This window comes from Ursus arctos, unplaced genomic scaffold, assembly GCF_023065955.2.
Source record: "Ursus arctos isolate Adak ecotype North America unplaced genomic scaffold, UrsArc2.0 scaffold_3, whole genome shotgun sequence".
Lineage (NCBI taxonomy): Eukaryota > Metazoa > Chordata > Mammalia > Carnivora > Ursidae > Ursus > Ursus arctos.
In genome coordinates, this window is record NW_026622985.1 from 59,577,045 (window position 1) to 59,598,072 (window position 21,028).

Here is a 21,028-nt window from a genome sequence, read left to right on the forward strand (position 1 = left end):
ACTCCCTGTTATCAAGGCCATAGAGGCGAAGGAAATGAATGAAGGAATTGGATAATGGAGAGTGAACAAGAAAAGACGTTTAAAAAAGAGGCAAGCTAAAGAAAGAGGAGGGAAGGGGCGGAGACTTTAAAGAGGAAAAACAGAGGGCAAAGGAGGAGGAAGCGGGTTAAGGTCGCACCGAAAAGGCAAGGGGTAGAGGTGCCTTGCGGCCCCGCCTCCGGCCCCGTGCCCTCTCCCCTCGGGCCCCGCCCCATATCCCGGGCCCCGCCCCGTCAGGTTCCCTCCGGGTCCTACCCCGCCCCTCCTCGCCGGCGGCAGCCGCCGCATCAGGTGACAGCCCGGAAGCTGCGGAAGCGGATGAGGGAAGCGCGGCAGCGGCCCTGGGGGCGGTGCGGAGCTGCGGGAGACTCGGCCTCCTCCGGGCCCCTTGTACGGCCCTCATGCGGCGCCCTCGCTGACACCTGAAACCCGCTGGTCGCCGTCCTCCTGGGGACCGCGGGGTAGCCGGCCTGCCGCCCTTGGCGGTTGAAGTCGTCGGCTTGCGGGCCCTCGGCGGCCGCCCATGGAGAAGGCCGGGCGGGGAGGCGATGGCGCCCCCCGGGGGCCCGTACTGCACATCGTGGTGGTCGGCTTTCATCACAAGAAGGGCTGCCAGGTGAGGAAGGGGTTCGAACCCGCCCCCGGCCGTTCGTGAGGTCGCGCGCAGCTGGTGCCCACTCCCCTCCGCTCGGCTCCTTGCTGCCTTAAGCGCCCCCTGCCCTTCTGAACTTCACACCTGCTCCTCGCACTCGCAGCACCTGAAGCCCATTCCCCACACTCCCTTTCTCCTGCCCCTTAAATTGTGTTTTGAGCCGCGGAGGAGTTCTGTGTCGGTATGTTGGGGTTGGTAGGTGTTTAGGTTCTTTGGTGGGGTGGGAGGAGGAATCGAAGGTCAGCCTGACAGTTCCTCATTCATCCCTGCCTCCATTGACTTTCTGAGTGTCCATCTATCATAGGAGCCTTTAGAAGAATTCAGTACTTGGACTGTGTTTTCAAGGTAATGAGCGCAGTGGGCTTCCACACAAATGCCTAGAGTTGGTTGAAGCCCAGGCGGCGTCGTGGGAAAATCAACTTCCTTTGTTTATCTGTGGAAGCCCTAGAATCCGTCGTGTTTGGGTGGTGTATTGACTCCTCCCCCCCTTCCCACTGGGCATTGCTTTTGCTATTTGATCTTGTCCAGATCTTGCCTTTTGGTGAGAAATTGACCCTTCCAGTTCAGTTGCGATAAGAGTATTTACCTGGCAAAGGAGTGTGCAGATACTAAGTCATTTTTATTACGTGTCTTCAGGAACAATGGAACGTTTTCAGTATATACATTGGAGGTAAGGGAACAAAATAGAAACAATTATTTAATGAGCCCAAACACTGGAAAGCAATGATGTCATAATGCTGGTGAACAGGAAATTGAAATGTGTTAAAAATACTGCTACTACTAGGTAATGTAGCATTTCTTTTCTTGCGTTTCACAGAAAATAACATTTTAGTAGACTTTTACTGGCAAAATTTAAATTTGTTAGAGGACGATAATAGGAAAGTGGAGTGAAAAAAATGGTTATGATTGTATGTGTTCTAACCACTGCTTAACTTTAAAGTATGGTATTTTGTTCCTTGTCTCTCAGGGGGAAAATGGCATAGAACACTTAGGAGGAAGTGGCATTAGTGTGGTATTAAAAAAATTCCAAGCAGCAGCAATAGAATATAAGTTTTTAAAATGTGGCCCTATATTTAGAAGAGGGTGGATATTTGAGATTGTATCATGGCATGCAAACACTGTGTTCATTAGATTTTTAATACTTCTTAAAATTTTAATTCCAGTGTAATTATTGGTGTTACATTAGTTTCAGGTGTCCAATACAGTGATTCAACAGTTCTCTTCATTACTCAGTGCTCACCACCATAGGTATACTCTTAATTCCCTCCACCTATTTCACCTATCCCCCCACCCATCTCCCCTCTGGTAGCCACCAGTTCTCTGTAGATAAGAGTCTGGGTTTTTTGGTTTCTTTTTTTCTTTGTTTATTTTTTAAAAGATTTTATTTATTTATTTGACAGACAATGAGAGAGGGAAGACAAGCAGAGGGAAGTGGGAGAGGGAGAAGCAGGCTTCCCGCTGGGCAGGGAGCCCATGAGGGGCTTGGAGTGCGATCCTTGATCCAGGACCCTGGGATTGTGACCTGAGCCTAAGGCAGACGCTTAACGATTGAGCCACCCAGGCGCCCCTGTTTTGTTTCTTAAAGATTTTAGTACTTTAAAATTTCACATCTTTGATCTTAATTTTCACTGTATAACTCACTTCGGATATGGGTGAAGTAACTGAAACTTGGAGGAAGTAAATTGATCTTACTGAGGTCACACTGCAAAACAGTCCTGGAGTCAGATGTAGAATTGCTTCTGGCGTCATATGTTTCATTCTGCTGAGCCATGTGGCATTTAGGAGTCTCTCTCATGCCCGTGCTCTCTCTCATGCTCTCGTTCTCTCTTTCTCAAATAAATCTCAAAAAAACCCAAGGAAATATCTTAGGAAAGAATAAAATCTTTTAATTCTTGCTGTCATCTAAATTCAAGATTGTTTTATACCAGTTTTATTGTCAAAAGTAATATCACTTATATTCCCAGATGGAAAAATGATTTATTTTAGGAAACAAATGTAATGTTGCTTAGAGAGTAAAGCTGAACAACAGATTGTAAGATGAAGGAGGCACTTTCAGCTGAAGTAGCACTCTGGATGCCATGGCGTTTCACTGGATTTGTTAGCTTTTGGTTTCGGCGTTGAGGTAAAGACAGCTGGTTTTGTTAAATGAACACTGTGCTGGGAACCAGACCTGGATGACATCTGGGCCTCACAGTTCCCATGACCTCAAGCAAGTCCAAATCGTTTAATTTTTCTGTACCTCATTTTCCTATACCAGATTTCTTCATGAGGATTTTAGACCTGGCAAGGGTCCCTAGAGTTCATTCTACTCCCATCTCCCTTCAATTTACAGATGAGTAAACTGAAACCCAAAAAGGTGAAGCAGCTTAACACTTAGCTACTTTGGTGCTATCAGAAAAACCAGAACTGGACAATAGTTAAAGCAATAAAAACATTTTATTCAGAAAAGCTGTTGTAATAGGGAAACGAGACCTCAGTATAGAATTGGGCTCAACTCGAGACACCTGGGTGGCTCAGTGGGTTAAGTGTCTGCCTTCTGCTGAGGTCATGATCCCAGAGTCCTGGGATTGAGTCCCTTGGGCTCCTTGCTTGGGAGAGAGCCTGCTTCTCCCTCTGCCTGCCACTCCCACTGCTTGTGCGCTCTCTCACACACAAAAATAAATGATTTCTAAAAATCTTTTTTAAAAAAATGAAATTAAAAAAAAAAAAGAACTGGGCTCAACTCCATATATGTGCTGCCGAAGTGAGCACATGGGCTCAACACTGAAGACAAGGAAAGGAGGCATCGATGGCCAAAGAGTAGAGTGGGGGGGTCAATGGATGGAAATTATTACTTCACAGGTGAAGGGGGTTTCTAGCTATACCCAGCTAAAAGGATTCTTGCTGAAATTAAATAATGCAGAGAAGAACAAGGAAGCCCAACAAGTCAGGCCTTAGTTGAGAGTTCTGAGGAGCCTAACAAAATTTTAAGGGAGACTCTTAGCACTAACACTGAAACCCAGATGTCCCTAGCCTTCGTAATCAATCGTATTTATTTTAATAGCACTTTTAGGTTGTAGGCTCTTAGTAGAAAGGGCAAATACATGCCTTGTTGTGTGTGTGTGTGTGTGTTTGTTTTTTGGTAATCCACATGATGTTTCACAGACCAGGGCAATTATTTTTTTAATAAATATTCTTGTTGAGTAGTGTCTGTTCATATGGGTTGCTGATAGAATGGAAGAAAATGTAAAGGATTCTGCCACAGTGCATTGAAAGATGAGAAATGCAACATAGGTTCTTTATTTTTCTTTAAAGTTTTTAATTCTAGTATAGTTAATATACAGTGTTGTATTGGTTTCAGATGTATAGTATAGTGAAATCCCCATTACCTGTTTTCATTCATACACTCACCCACCTCCACTTGGGTAACCATCAGTTCTCTATAGTTAAGAGTCTGTTTCTTGGGGTTTTTTTTCTCCTTTATTTTGTTTCTTAAATTCCACATATGAGTGAAATCATATGGAATTTGTCTTTCTCAGTCTAACTTACTTCACTTATCATTATACACTTTAGCTCCATCCATGTTTTGCAAATGGCAAGAGTTCATTCTTTTTTATGGCTAAATAATATTCCATTATATACGTAACACATTTTCTTTATCCATTCATCTATCAATATTGCTTCCATAATTTGGCTGTTGTAATGCTGCAGTAAACATAGGTGTTCTTATATCCTTTCAAATTAGTGTTTTTGTATTCTTTGGGTAAATACCCAGTAATGTGATTACTAAATCATATGGTAGTTCTATTTTTAATTTTTTGAGGAAGCTCCATACTGTTTTCCACAGTGGCTGCACCAGTTTGCATTCCCAACAGGTTATTTTCTTACTACTAACTGAAAGCAGCTTTTAAAAATTACACTTACGTCTCGTATAGCAGAAAATGAAGACCTAAGAACCTCGTTTTGCAAATCAAACAATTTGCTATATCTAGTCAAAGTCAAATTGCACAGTGAGTTAAAAGGTGATTTTTAGATTTATACTGAGTATTCTCTAGCTTTTACAAGAGTCAAACATTTAATTATAGAATTTTTACTATTAGAGAAAAATTTTAGCTTACTGGTAATCTATTAAGTTTCTGTTATTCCTATAATGAAGGATTGTTGGATAAATTACAAGATGATTTCTGGACTCTAAAGAGAGTTAAGATTGGATGAGTGTGTAATCTGAAAAACCTTCATTGGAAACTCTGTGGTATAGCCAGGTTGGGTGTAGGGAATGGTAACAGCACTGATAACAGCACTGGTAATAGCAATGGTAACAGCCAGTCCACTCAGACAACAGAGCAAATGAATGAAACACACTCTCCCACTGAGTTGGTTGATGAAATTGACAGGTCAGTTCAGTCAAAAACAATGAAACTTTTGCCAGAAACCTAATGCGTCCAGTGGTTGTGTAATAGTATTGGAAAAGATAGGAAAATAGTTCAACTATGTTTTTTCATTTTTTGATAGCCCTACTTTTTCTTAGTTTTTATAAAATATCGAGAACATTGTTGATTTTGCCAGATGGAAGAGTATTATAAAAAAGTGTACTACAATTTCCAATGTATGTTATATTTGCTCTTAAGGATGTTCCTCACTTCTGCAAATCAGTATCTTTTTATTTACTTATTTTTTAAGTTTATTGGTAATCTCTACACCCAACATGGGGCTCAAACTCACAACCCTGAGATCAAGAGTAGTTGCATGCTTTTCTGACTGAGCCAGCCAGGCGCCCCTCAGTGTCTTTTTAGATGTCCTACAACTCTGCTTTCTTAACCCTTCAAAATCCAGTGGTTCTGGAAAGTGAGTGTGTTACATACATTAATTCTTAGAATGTTCTAGAGACTGCTGTTTCTTTAATCAGCATATCAAGTGTTTCAGAGGCTATAATTACATAAGATTTTCCCCAGGATGGATTAATCGATCACTTTATTCTCCAGTTTAAGATTTTACTTCCAGGTGTAAAGGATTAAAAGTGCATGGCTCATTGAATTGTGATTCTGACTTCAGATTATTTTAAGCTGTGTGAGAGTGCTTTGTTAAACTACTCTTCCAAGTATTCAGAATGCTGTTGGTCTTGTTGATCACTTCTTTCCATGCCCCGGGATTATTCATAGTGAAAATTCCCATACTCGGTTGCAGTTTGTAATTTTTACATTGAAGTGCACTGAAGTAAAACTTTTCTTTAAAAATAATGCCTTTCAGCACTCAGCTGGCTTGATAAGCATGATAACTTTACGTGGGAGGAGTACTAAATCTTTGTAGACTCTTCTGTTATAAAGGTGCTATTATAGTGGTATGATAAGGGAGTCGGGTAGTTTCACGTAGACCATAAGGTTAAAGCCATCTTCTAATACAGCTGTGTTGAAGATCCCCAAACTAGACATAGAAGATAGTCATTCATCCTGTTCCCTGCATTTTTTCCACCTTTGAGGCCTTCTGATGTATCTTAAATGAAAAATTCTTTCATTTAAATTAAAATGAACATCTAACTTTATCACTTGATCATTTTTCACCTAGATTCATGGGAGTGAATTCTTCCATAGGTTCACAGGTTAGTTTCTAGTGATGATTTTTCTGGTTTATTGAAATACTTAACATTTAGATCACTTTAAGTGAAAGTACTATCATGGCATTTAAAATAGTTTTGAAACAATTACCCATTCCAACACTTTTCCTGAAGTTTTTTTTTTTTTTTTTTTTTTAATTTAGCATTTGGCGAAGGACTCTCTTCCTTAAAAACTCACCTGCAATACCTGGGGGGAATAATAAGAGAACAAAAACTCTTTGATGTGACGTAATTTATGGATACCTTATCTATAGTAGTTTGTTATAGATTATGTGTTCCAGACTTTTGTTCCTTATTTGTGGTGGTAAATAGGTAAACTGTATTTGTATTTGTCAGATTAGCATGATTTTTGGCAAAATAATCAAATATCAACTTTTTTGGTTCTTTCATAAATAGATTGGAACTATAGGGATGGGGGAGGACTGAGGGAGAAGGAAAGACTCTCAAGCAGACTCTACGCTGAGCACAGAGCCTGACTTGGGGCTTGATCCCACGACCCTGAGATCATGACCTGAGCTGAAATCAAGAGTTGGACACTTAACGGACTGAACCATCCAGGTGCCCCAGATTGGAACTTATTTAAACGCTGAAATTAATAGGGAGTTGTTATTTTCCAAAGTGATATCATAAAAAGTTAGAATTATTACTTGATTTTTTACCACTGTTCTGATAGAGTTCATAGTTTTGTATACATAGCAGTTTTAAATTTTTGAATAAACTTGTTTTACCACGCTGTACTTCTCTAAAAAATAGATTATGAAAGAACTAGAACTCCTGTTTATACTTGTTCCAAGGTGAATAAAGCAACTGAAGCAGGGAAGAGAAAAGGACATTTTCCTCTTGGTCTAGGTGGGCTGATCATGGGAAAATCTCTGAGTAGCAGAATGTTACATTGCAGATTCAGGGCTGGGTTGAGGAAGTTGGGGGGGGGGGGGGGCTGGTTTATGTTAGGGTGGTAGTGCCAAGTCCTGACCCATTGAGGTTTTGGTGACAGATGGCTGCCTGACAAGCATGTAGTTTTGACGCCTGCTGTTGATGGAATCTTGTGGTGACCATGCTGAAACATTGGAGTATTGTTTGTGATTCTTGTTGGAATAGAAGCCCTTTGGAACAGAAAGAAGAAACTTTTGGGGAGTTAGAGCTTAGGGAAGGAATAATATCTAAAGATTCTTTTTAGCTATTCAGAGAAACTGTCCTGAAACAAGATTTCATTTTCTAGCCCTCCACTGGCATTTTTATTTCTTGAACTTGAGTCGTTTGGTAGAGGTTTTTTTCTGATTTTAGCCATGCTTTTGTATACCAGAATTATGAAAGTCTCTGACTTTGCAGGGCTGGAAACTTAGCAGTGGAATAGTTTTATTTTAGTCTTTGGCATCGCAGCTAACCAGGGTGGGTTTCAATCTGTGTAATGGAAGTTTAGAAATACGTAGAAGATTCTTTTGTCCTCTTAAAATCCACCCCCCCCCCCCCCCGGTGGCTAGAAAGTGCCAAATAGGGCCTAAATTTCTTTGGCTTAAGTCTTTGATTCCCTAGTAAAATGCTTATATTTCATGAATAACCTTCTCCTTTATGGTATAATGTGATTCACATCCTTTGAGGAGCCTGGATTTTGCTAGATAAGGGAAGTCTGCAGAAGGGCCCTGGTCTACTGGGGATGGGCACTACAAGAGGAAGATAAAGACATGGAGAAAGAGGAGTCTTACTGATTTTGAGAAAGACTGGCCTTATTAGATTCTTTGGTTAAGATACCATCAGGGTAAAACCTTGGTTTGTTCGTAGGATATTTTTAGAGGATGTAATTTAAATTGATATTTTGGGCAATTTTTAAATCATTCCAGTTGTTTTAAAAAATAGCTTTTCTTATCAGAAATGATATGTACTCAGTAAAAAAGTGAGAAAATATAGAGAAGAAAAAAAACTAACACTTAAAATCCTATATCCTAAAGAAATCTGCTCTTAAGACCTTGTTGATGACTATCCTTCCAGGTCTCCAGTTACTTTTTTTTTTTTCTTTTTTTTTTTTTTTTTTTTACAAATATGCATAACTTTTCAGGGCACCTCGGTGGCTCAGTCGTTAAGCGTCTGCCTTCAGCTCAGGGCGTGATCCTAGGGTCCTGGGATGGAACTCCGCATCGGGCTCCCTGCTCCTCTAGGAGCCTCCTTCTTCCTCTCCCACTCCCCCTGCTTGTGTTCCCTCTCTCTCTGGCTGTCTGTCTCTCTTTCAAATAAATAAATAAAATCTTTAAAAAATATATGCATAACTTTTTCCAAAAACTTTATACTGTAATCAGATTTTATGACCTGCCTTTTTATGTAACTGTGCCATTAATATCTTTCCATATTAATATTGAATTATAGCATTTTAAAATAGCTAAATAGTATTTATTGGAAATATTTGGTTTCCTTTTATTTATTTTTTATTTTTTAAGATTTATTTATTTGACAGAGAGAGAGACAGCCAGTGAGAGAGGGAACACAAGCAGGGGGAATGGGAGAGGAAGATGCAGCCTCCCAGGGGAAGAGCCCGATATGGGGCTCTGTCCCACAATGCTGGGATCACGCCCTGAGCCAAAGGCAGATGCTTAAGGATGACGGAGCCACCCAGGTGCCCCTCCTTTTTATATACTTCGTTGGTACTCCACAATTTTTTGCTATTTTGAATAGCGCTACAAAGAACATCCTTGTGGAATCATTGCTCCTTTTTGCCTAAGTATGGGGATTTCGTTTTTTTCACGGAGATCTTGGTAAAATGGTTTTTGAAGCAGAACATGCTGAACACAATTTAAGTTATAAGTTAGTCTGGATGATTCTGCCTTTAAATGTCACTGTGGCATTCTGAGTTTATTTTAAAATAGAGTATTTTGCACATAACTTCTGACTTATCTGGGCTTTTGATAGAGAGGTGGATGACAGAGAAGTTAGCAGGCACTCTTCAGTATTGACCCAAATATGGCATTGCAGTTTTCAGCCTCCCCTCCTTACTTTCTTACTTGTTGCTTTTTTTCTTCCATAGACTGGGAGACCACATCTTCTAAATAAATTAGAACTGCGTATGAAATAAAATGACTTAGTCATTGGTTTTAAAGAAGACCTAAAGACTTCTGGTTTTATGATAGCTGGTTAGGCTGATAGATGCTTTTCTCGCTTATTTCTGATTCTTAAGAGTGATCTAGATAATTGTCAGAAGCTGACTTCTGAATAAACTATGTTTGGGTTAGATTTCAAATACAGTCTTCTGCATTAACATTTTCTTCATCCAACTGATGCTCATTGTCACAATATATATTAAGTGTTTATATATAAGGAAATGACTGCAGGGTTGTTAATGAAACCTGTTCCTGTCTCCATGGCTTTCACGGGTGATATTAGTAATTTGTTAGACTCTGATGGGGATAGTACACTATACCAGAAGTTGAAATCTTGGGGCGCCTGAGTGGCACAGTGGTTAAGCGTCTGCCTTTGGCTCAGGGCGTGATCCCGGCGTTGTGGGATCGAGCCCCACATCAGGCTCCTCCGCTATGAGCCTGCTTCTTCCTCTCCCACTCCCCCTGCTTGTGTTCCCTCTCTCGCTGGCTGTCTCTATCTGTGTTAAATAAATAAATAAAAAATCTTAAAAAAAAAAAAAAGTTGAAATCTTTTTTACCATGTAAAAGTTCAGTATAAAAATGTTAAAAAATAAAATACATATAAAAGATTGCTAAGTAGTGTTCATTAAAATAAATTGATTTAAATCTTTTGTTAGAAAGTTTCTAATTTTTTTCCTGCAAGAAAATAGTTTTTGAAGCTGTGGTATCATCTTTGTATATATTTTCAATAACCTACAGATAATGTTCTATTTATATCCTCTCATCTAAAAGACTGGTGTTGGGGCACCTGGGTGGCTCAGTTTAAGCAGCCAACACGGTTTCTGCTCAGGTCATGATCTCAGGGTCCTGAGGTTGAGCCCCACTTTGCGCTCCACGCTTAGCACAGAGTCTGCTTAAGACTCTGTGCCCCTCTCCCTTTGCCCCCCCCCAAATAAATAGATCTTATAAAAAAAGAAAAAGACCAGTTTCTGTAATTCCACCGTGTTTTATACAAATCCTTGTCCTATCTCTTCCATTGTAGAGGAACTTTGTATATAGTATTCCTAATATTCCTTTGTAATTTCAGCTCTGATAGATTCTCTTTTACCACTCTCTGCTTGGATAATAGCAAAGTATATCTGGCAATTAAGATGCCCGAGTTTTAGCTTGACCCTAATGGTTATTAGATGTGTAACCTGGAGCAAGTTGCCTAATGTTTATGGACTTCAGTTTTTTCATCTGTAAAATGAGGGTTTTAAAATAGATGATTTCTAAGATTCTCCTTCACCTATATTATTATAAGATGAAATCAATAAACATTTGCTAAATACCCATCATCAGAGCCTACATTCAGAAACATACCCTTCAATTCAACAGGCAGAACTAGTGTTTGTTGGTAGCAGTCTGAAGAGAGGAACTCTCTGGGATGATAATTCTGTGTCTTGATGGAATGGTTGCCTGTAGCTGTAGAAATCATCAAACTGATGAAGTCTGTACATTTAAGATCTTTGCCTTTTCTAGTTTGTAATAACTTCTCAAATCTAAATAATTAAAAATTATTTTCTAGGACTGGCTTAGTCCATAGAGCATGCAACTCTTGATCTTGGAGTTGTGAGTTTGAGCCCCATGTTGGTATAGAGATTACTTAAATATAAATCTTAGGTTTTAAGAAAACTTTTTTTTTTCTCCTTGTAAAAAATCACAAAATTCTCCCTCCCCCCACTTGTACGCTCTGTCTCTGTCTCTCTCAAATAAATGAATAAAAATCTTAAAAAGGGGGGGGGGCTATTTCAAAAACTATCATTCATATGATTTTCTTCGTTTAAACTCCTACTTGTCCAGAGCTAGAACTTAGGAAAAATTCTCCATTTGCAGTCTTTCAGTATTAAGCCTTAAAACTGCATAATTGAGAAAAAAAGAATAGCTCAAAGAAACAATGGCTCAATCGTTTTTTATGTCCTGTCTTCACGTATTGTGTTAAATAAGCATGGTATCTTCAGAAACATAAAAGCTATAGCTTAATACAAAAACCCAGACATCTCTTGGGTGCTTCTATAACTTACGTGCTGAAAGCATAAATTTCCATTACGTATAGTGATTTTACTCCACTCTTTGTAAACAAGTTGTAGCAAAGATTCTAAATTCCATAAAGTATGCCCTAAATATAATTCCTGCCTTCACAAATGATTTAAAAAACTAATAAGAGCTTATACCAATATATAGTTTAGTCACCATGCGGTTTATCATTGCTGTTCAATGAAAATATTATTAGCAATAATAATAGCTGCCATTTATGGAATGTTTAGTATATACTGAGTACTGTGTTAAATGTGTGTTTATTATCCCATTTATTCCTCTCAATACACCAAGGTTGTATTAATCTTCTTTTATAGATAAGGAAATTGCTGTTTAGCAGTATTTTATTTTCTTAAGGTATAATTTATCAACAGTAAAGTACACGCAACTTATGGGTGCAGCTTGATTGACTTTTAGGTACACACACACCTGTGTAATCACCCTTCAGATCAAGAGACAGAATTCCAGCACTTCAGAAGATCCATGGAGGCCCCCCTCCTGGTCATTACTTGCCTGAAGGTTACCACTATTCTGACCTATGTCACCATAGATTTGTGTCCCTTGTGTCTGACTTGTTTCACTTAGTGTTATGTCTAAGATCGATCCATGTTGGTGTTGTCGGTAGTTTCTGTATATTTATGCCATCCTTGACCCTTTCTCCTGTTAATGGACATGCGAGTTGTTGTTCCCAGTTTAGAGATATTACAAATATAACAACGTTTTACTTTAAAATTTAAGTGATTGTTTTTTTTTAATTATCAGGTTTAAGTTCATGAAAGTTGGGTTTTTTCCATGTAGTTATACACATTTGTACTATATGACCAAAGCATTTATTTTACTTGGAATCTAGGATAATGTAGGAGTTCTAGATTTATGTAATGTATTTTTTTTTAAAGATTTTATTTATTGTCAGAGAAGCACAAGTAGAGGGAGAAGCAGGCTCCCTGCTGAGCAAGAAGTCTGACTTGGGACTCAATCCCAGGACCCTGGGATCACGACCTAAACTGACCTGAGCTGAAGGCAGACGCTTAATGACTGAGCCACCCAGCCATCCCTCTGTAATGTAAAAGATCCTAGAGAGTCAAATACATCTGAAGCTATCTTTACCAAACTTTACATAAAGTAGCACTACAAAACTAATCTGGTATTACGGGAAATAAGTGGCAATTTATTTCTCTGAAACATAAACTCATTGGTTCCATATCTGATGGTGTTTCTGATTTGTGAGTTGTAGATCTGCAAATAATGATATTTCAGTGAATGCCAAATCCTTATAATAATGCTATTTATTCTCAGATATATTTGAGATGAATGGAGATGAATACTTACTAGTAGAGTTTCTCAATTTTGCCCTTCTTATGTAGTTAAAGATTTTTCCTTCCTGGAAGAAATAATTTTTTTTTTTTTAAAGTAGAAAAACAGGATAATAAATTCTTAATTTTAGTTCAAGTGACTTTAGTATGAAAATCAGCTTCCCTCATTATGTAGTTAATATTGATAAGCAAAATGTCATGTTCTTCCATATAATAGTCTTTTTTTTAAAGATTTATATATATTAGAGAGACAAGGTAAACTCACGAACCCGGGATCAAGGGTCACATGCTCTTCTGATTAAGTTATCCAGGCATCCCTAAAAAAATTCTATATTTAAATTAAAATGCACATCATCTCTTTTCTTGTTCATAATCCAAGTACCTCAACTGTGTTTTTTGTTTTGTTTACAGTCTTGAGGTCTTTTATTTTTTTTTACACTTATCCTGCCATGAATTCATAGGGAATGGGTTCCAGCAGCTCGGGCTCCTTTCCATTGGTTCTCACAAAGTGTGCTTCTCTGGGTGGAGCAGGCTGGCACTTCAGTTGAACCCAAGTACCTTTCTCTTTGACTTCCTTCTTTTTCTGATCATTTTCCTTCACATGCTTCAGGAAGCTATCTCGGATCTTTGAGTGCTTAATATGCTAGGTACATAGGAGCTCCTGGGTGGCTCCCTCGGTTACGCATCTGTATCTAGACGGCTCCCGTCTAGATCTCAGGGTCATAAGTTCAAGCCCCGTATTGGGCTCTATGCTGAGCATGGAACCTATCTAGAAAGAAAAAAAATATATATGCTCAATACCTACGTTAATATTCTTGGCAAGAATATTTGCCCTTGTTTGTTTACAATGCCAATGACATGCTGGGTAACACTGTAGACTCTTCCAGTGTTGCCTTGGTAGCATTTGTGGGGCATTCTGTTTTGAACAGTGCCTATTTCCTTCATGTCCACAACATCCTCTTTCTTGTAGATTTGCATGTATGTGGCCAAAGTAACAACTCCGTTTTTAAAAAAGGCCTAGAGAATATAGTTGGTGCAACTCTCTTCTTTCCCTTTGTGTTGGTCATTTTGGTGAATTACTGGAAGATGATAGTTCCAGTCGAAAGGCCAAAGTACCTCATCTTAAATAAAGGAATGTGGAATAGTATAATAGTTCTTTAATTCTAGAAAGTAGAGCTGACAGCTTTTATTCACTTAAACGTGTAAAAGCACATGTTTTAAACTAAGATACTTGTTTTATTTAATTTTTGTTTTGTTTCCATTTAATTTTAAAAACAGTAAGACTTAGTTTTAATTGGTAGGTCTCAGTAGTACCATTGCACTTTTACAGTACACACTTTATTTTTCTAGGAATCCAGTGCACTCAGGAAACTATAAAATAATGTATCAGTTGAGGTAGAGGAGTGCTAAGCACAATCTGTTTCAGAAATAAACAGCTCACAAGTATAGTCGTTTGCCAACTTTTTAAGAGACTAAAGAGGTAGAGTGCCAGTTCTCTTGTAATGTTGACTCTTCTGGAGATTTGGCATAACTTCGAGAAGACATGTCTTCTACATCCAGGGTTTTCTTTAAAGAGCAAAACATGACGAGGCCTTGACTTTGGTGCCTAAAATGTTTTAACTGTTAAGAAAACAAGCACCCATGCTTCTGAGTGAAGGGTGGGTGAAATCTCTGAGGTGCCTAGAAAGGGAGCAGAGGCAGAGCCCCTGACTCAGCATCTCTAGGAAGCCTACCTCTTATGCCATCAGTGTCTGTGAGCACTACAGATGTGTAGCCACCATGGTGGTGGCTTCTATTGTATGGTTCTCTGACAGTGGGATGGATGTTTCATTGTTAGAAAGCAAGCAGAGGGTACTTTTGAAGTACTCAGAGTTCACACCAGGTACTATGTTATTTTGTTTTATCAATTTTTTGTTTCTGAGGACCACATAAATGCAGTCTAACTAGAGGACACTTTTTCTTTTTCTTTTCTTTTCATTTCTTTCTTTTCTTTTCTTTCTTTCAAGTAGGCTCCATGCCCATTGTGGGGCTAGAACTCACGACCCTGAGATTGAGTCACATTCACGTGTTCTACTGACTGAGCCACCCAGTGGTTTGATTTGTAAATTTGATTTGTAAAAAACAGTTTGATTTGTAAACTCTGAAAATGGGTGGTAATTTTTACCATTCATGGTGTGAACAAACATTACCATTTCTTACGTGGTTCATTTAGGCTTTAGAAAAATTGCCTTTTTATTCCTTGTGATTAGAGCATATTTATTCTGTTTTCACGTTTTAGAAATCAGCCGTTGTCTCTTCCCCTGTTCTATTATAACCATGTAGGTATGTAAACTACTACTAATTGGGATAAAAGTAGATTCAGTCACATGAACATGAGTTCAAAAAAATATATTTGAAATTTGCAGGATTTAATAACATTACCCTTTGGGGAGAGATTTGGTATATCTGTCACACATTGTATGTTCTGATGCCCTGCTAGAGTTTTTGTTTGTTTGTTTGTTTGTTTGTTTTTAAGAGGTGGGGAAGGGGCAAAGAGAGAATCTTAAGCAGGCTCTACGCCCAGCTCCACTAGAGGCAGGGCTGGATCTCATAACCCTGAGATCATCACCTGAGCCAAAATCAAGAGTCAGATGCTTAATCAGTTGAACCACCCAGGCACCCCCAGATACTTTTTTTGATCCTCAAATTTAGCTTAAGAGTTTGGGCTGTGAACTTTCATTATTTAATAGTAATCTACTTGATGATAATCATTCTATTTCTTTTTTTTTTCTTTTTTTTTTTTTTTTTTTTTTTTTTGTCTTTGGATATTTACTTTGGTTTTGTCAATGATTTTTTGCATAGACTTAGGGCTGCCATATACATCTGTACAGACTTTGCACAGTAAATTTGCAGGAAGAGCCCTTCATGTAAACTGTATCGTGGGTGGTTCCCACTGGAGTTGTGCAGTGAGGCAGCTTACTACCTTTACTTTTCATGGTGTTCTTAGTTTAATTAGCATTATTGTCTAAATTGCCTTTTGATTCAACTGAGTATTTGAGAATCTCAGGTAACTTGCATGAGAATTCCTCTTAAGCCTCTGTGCCATGAACTGTGTCTGTCTGGATTATTTTGGACATATCCAAAGGGGAGCATATAGAGTAGTCAGTATTCAAAATATGAAGATTAGGGGGCGCCTGGGTGGCTCAGTCGTTAAGCTTCTGCCTTCGGCTCAGGGCGTGATCCCAGAGTTCTGGAATCGAGCCCCACATCAGGCTCTTCCGCGGGGAGCCTGCTTCTTCCTCTCCCACTCCCCCTGCTTGTGTTCCCTCTCTTACTGGCTGTCTCTCTCTCTCTGTCAAATAAATAAATAAAATAAAATGAAGATTATACGATTTAAGATTTTACAATTCCATTGATTGGGAAATAACACAGTCTTGTTTTGTTTTTCCCCAGACACCAACTGGGTATCCTATAATTCAGTCCTATTCTGCACTAACTACCCAGAGTTGGTGTCAGACTCCACAAGTTTAAGGACTCAGTCCCCCAAGATACCCTCACTTGAGATGCCAGTCCTGGGTCCCCAGGCTACCTGCGCCTCTGTCCAGTTTAGCCACAAATTCGGGGGTTCTCATGCCCCATCTCAAGTTCCATAATTTGCTAGAACAACTAGAACTAAGGAAAATACCACTTACCTTTACTGGTTTAATATATATATATTAAAATTTTTTTTTCTGGTTTATTATAAAGGATGCAACTCTCAACAGCCAAATGAAAGAGATGCATAGGACCAGATGTGGTGGAGGGAGTACAGAATTTCCATGCTGTCACTGGAAATACTACCCTATTGACACCTCATTGTCTTCACTAACCCAGAATCTCCCTGAATCCCATTGTTCAGGGGATTTTATGGGGAAGTTTCATTACATAGGCATGATTGATTTAGTCATTAGTTATTGGTGATTGTACTTAATCTCCAGCCCCTCTGTCCTCCCTGGAGATCTACATTTCTGGTTCCAGGCCCTATCTGAAAGCTATTTAGTAGACCTACCACCACCAAGTCCCCTCGTTAGATAAACCCAGATACAGTTGAAATTGTCTTGTAACAGCAAAAGTTGCTCCCTTCACTCAGGAAATTCCAGGGTTTTAGTAGTTGTAGGCCCAGAACCAAGGACAGGACCCAGCATATGTTTTTTATTATTCCATACTTGAATAGTACTGAACAGTTTATAAAGATGTAAGAAAAAAAAAACTAGAAAAAAATGTTCAACAACAGAGGAGTGGTTAAATAATGAAACAATACTAAATCATCATGAAAATCGTGTATGTGTAGACACAGAACAGTTTGTGTGAACTGTTTTGAACTTGATTAGCATCTTCAGTAGTTTTCCGAATGCAAGAATTTGTTGGTAGCAAATAACACCAGAATAAAAGAATTCTAGAGAGCTGACAACACAGTACAGGCAGTGTACAATTTATGAAAAAGTTGTGTCCCAAAAGTTAGCTGTTTGAAATTTTGAATACATTTTCCCTGTCAAGGAACAAAAATTCCACTGAGTAAATGTGAAGATCTAATTGGCTTTATTAAGCGATTTGTTGAATCGGGTAGCATCCCATCTAGCAAGTAGGGGGGAGCTCCACGGAGTTGTACAAAATGGCAGGATTTTATAGAAGGAGGGTGGGGCAAGGAAGTTATTAGCAAAAGAAAAGGAAGGATTGTTCCAGGGCATCATCACTTTCCCTTGGGAGAAGGGCAGGGTGTTCTGTTAGGTGAAGATGAATTACCTCATCTTCCTTTGCGGGATAGAGAGGGCCCATATGACAGACTACCTCATTAGGGTGCTGATCAGAAAGTTCCAGACTCACTAGTTAAGACTACATTTCTCGGGGAAGTTGGAATTTACAGTTAGGTTAGTTATTAAACCAGGTTTGGTGACTTAGCCTAAGTGGCTTGGGCCTGTGGGTTTCCTTTTAACACCCTAAAGAAACAATATTCTAAGTACTCTGCGCCCAATCACCCTAAAGCCAACCTAATTTTACCCATGGAATTCTTGGAGTATATGTAGTATCTACACTTACAACAACTTTATGAATTGACTTCATTTTAAGTTCCAACTAGAGTCACCCAAAACAGATCTTCATTCAGTAGAATGTGGAGTTGGGAGAATATATTGAACACAGCAAAGCATCAGATATTAAACTCTGACTGTTGGTAACTTGTTAACTAAATCTTCAGAAAATAAGACAGATTTCTGTGTCTCCCTTTGTGTCCAAGAGGGTAGGATGGAAATAAGATTTCCTTCAAAATGCTAGGAACTATTTGTGCTTATCTTTTTTTTTTTTTAACTCTAAAAGCAATGCATATCCATTTAAAAATAAATACCAGTTACTCAAAAGTAAATGATAATCTCAACTTATTGCCAAGTGATGCAGAAAAGGTGCGTGTATACACATGCAACGCAGATAAAGCATATGTGGCCAAAAAATTAGCAGTTTGTGAATATAGATGAAGTTTATAAGGTTGTTTATATTCTTTCAACTTCTCTGTAAGTTTGAAATTTTCCCGAAAAAGATGGAGATTTAAAATAAAAAATAAAATTAAATAAAACAGGAATATTCATCTCCAATCCCCAGCCTTATTCACCCTCCAGAGGTAAACTGTTATCAGTCAAACTTGTATCTTTTCAAGCAAGTTTTTTAAAAATTCGTTTAGAAAGATACAGAAGTATAATTTTTTGCATAAATGGAATCATAGTATATGTAGGATTATACTTTTATTTACCGATACTCTGCTTGCTTTTTACATTTAACAGTATGCATTAGTTTTCTATTGGTGGGTAATAAATTACCACAAACTTAGTGACTTAAAACAACAGGAATGTAGAGTTCTGGAGGTCAGAAATCAGAAATGGGTTTCTCTGGGATAAAATCAAACAGGGCTGTGTTTCTTCAGGATACTTAGGGAAAATCGATTTTCTTGCCTTTTTCCAACTTTTTAGACTCCAATCCTTGGCTCATGGCTGCCTCCTCAAAGGATGCCTTCAAAGCATCTTGAAGCTTAGCATCTTCAGATATCTTTGACATCTCTGTCTTAAAAGGACCCTTGTGAAATCAGTGGGCCCACCTGAATAACCCCCATCTTAAGATCTTTAATTGTGTCTGCAAAGTCCCTTTTGCTTTGTAAGGTAGCATATAGACAGATTTCAGGGATAGGACATGGACATCTCTGGAGGGCTTTTATTTTACCTACCACGCTGTATATTATACCTAGCTTGCTTTATCAGTAAATGTGATTCTTCTTTTTTTTTTTTTAATTTTTTTAAAAGATTTTATTTATTTGACAGAGCACGCATGCAAGCGAGCACAAGCAGGGGGAGAGGCAGAGGCAGATGGAGGGGGAGAAGCAGGCTCCCTGCTGAGCAGGGAGCCCTATGTGGGGCTCCATCCCAGGACCCTGGGGCCACGACCTGAGCCGAAGGCAGACAGTTAACTGAACCACTCAGGCACCCCCTAACATTTTTTTTTTAAGATTTTATTTATTTATTAGAGACAGCGAGAGAGGGAACACAAGCAGGGGCAGAGGGAGAGGGAGAAGCAGGCTTCCCGCTGAGCAGGGAGCCGGATATGGGGCTTGATCCCAGCACCCTGAGATCATGACCTGAGCTGAAGGCAGACACTTAACAACTGAGCCACCCAGGCACCCCATCCCCCTAACATTCTTTTTAACAACTGTATAGAACTGATGTAAAATTTATGTAATCACTCTTAGGAATATTTAGGTTTCCAAATTTTATGCGATGATAAGTCCTGTTAGGAACAGTTTTGTACATATCTGTGTCAATATATCAGTGTATCTGTGGGATAAATTCCTAAAACTGAAATTGCTGAGTCAAAAGGTAAATGTGTTATCGATTTGGTAATACTGCCAAATTGCCTTCCAAACTCTTCTGCCAATTCACATTCCCATAGCAAAGCCTGTTTGTTTCTCCATACTCTTGTAAGCACAAAATATTAAAATAATCTTTTCATGTTTTTCAATATGAGTAAAAATTTTATTATTCCAATTGCATTTCCATCATTAAGAAAGAGGTTGAGCATTGCTGTACTACTTTCTTTTGGAATTTCAGATTAAACTCTTTGGACATAAAGAGCAACATATTTCATGATGGGCTTGTGAGACTTTGGGTCCATGATGTTTGTATTTATTTAAGAGCATGTTTTTAAATAAATAGCTATACATTAAGATTAGTGGCTTCCCAAAAGAAAACATGTTGTAATAATTACCAAGACTTCTTAATAAGTAAGTGTATAGTGGGCTTTGTTGTTGATTACATAAAATACAATAATTTATTTCCTTGTTTCTAGGTTTTGTTTTGTTTTGTTTTTGGTGTTGAAGTAATTCTGAATTGGGATTTTTTTTTTAAACTCTGTAACTACCAGCTTCATAGTATCAGCTTTGAATATGTCTCCATTACCTCTGTCGCATTCTGCCTTCCTCCACACAATATGTGAAACCTCCGGGATATGTAGAAAAGATACAGAGAAATGCAAAATATAATTTGAGATTATCTATATTTAGCCTTCAGCTAATTGATCTTAAATGATTGATCTCTGAGAGTAAAGTCATTCATTCCATCCATAACCCAAACCTTTTAAAAATCCTTTCAAACTGAAAACAGTGGTTGCTTCTGAAGGTGGGGGCAGGAAGATGACTGGGTGGCCAGAGTGGTAGTGTCAAGGGTGGGAGGGAGTCTTCTTAGTGTATAGTCTTTCTTAGTATCTTTAAAGATTGTAAATATGGAACTAGGTCATCTATAAAAAAATCATTTTTAAAGCCCTTTTCTAATTCTCATGTGACTCAAGTGGCAGCTTGATTCATTCCATTGAGGTGTGGGAAGATGAGCCATCATATCTTTCCACATTAAAGGTAGGATCTAAAAGTGATTCTTAATCCCAAATTCCAACTTTAATGTATACAGTTGACCCTTGAACAATGCGGGGGTTATAGATGCCATATATAACTTTTGACTTCCCCAAAACTTTACTAATAGCCTGTTGACTGGAAGCCTCATTGATAACATGAACAGTTGACTAATACATATTTTGGATGTTATTTGTATCATATACTGTATTCTTGCAATAAAGTAAGCTAAAGAAAATGTTAAGAAAATCATACAGAAGTGAAAATACATTACAGTACTGTACTGTATTAAAATTTGCCTATATGTGGACCTGTGTGGTTGAAAACTGTATTCAAGGAGCGACTGTATTACTATTGCAGTATAAATTCCTGCATAAATATATTTTGAAAGAAAAT

General features: G+C 38.5%; 1 protein-coding gene across 4 annotated transcripts in view; it reads left to right on the forward strand.

Annotated features, from left to right (window-relative positions):
- The first annotated feature begins 326 nt into the window (after positions 1 to 326).
- Positions 327 to 21,028, forward strand: part of AVL9 (AVL9 cell migration associated) — a 68,432-nt gene continuing 47,730 nt past the window's right edge. For 3 of the 4 annotated variants that reach the window (XR_008956358.1, XM_026508842.4, XM_044387442.3), the window contains exon 1: positions 328 to 655. Coding sequence is in view for 3 of the 4 variants with exons in the window: in XM_026508842.4 (XP_026364627.1) it covers positions 563 to 655 (93 nt within the window). In the remaining variant the exon portion in view is untranslated. Of the gene's footprint in view, positions 656 to 21,028 lie in introns of all 4 variants that reach the window. The other variant, XM_057304304.1, reaches the window with a different exon arrangement.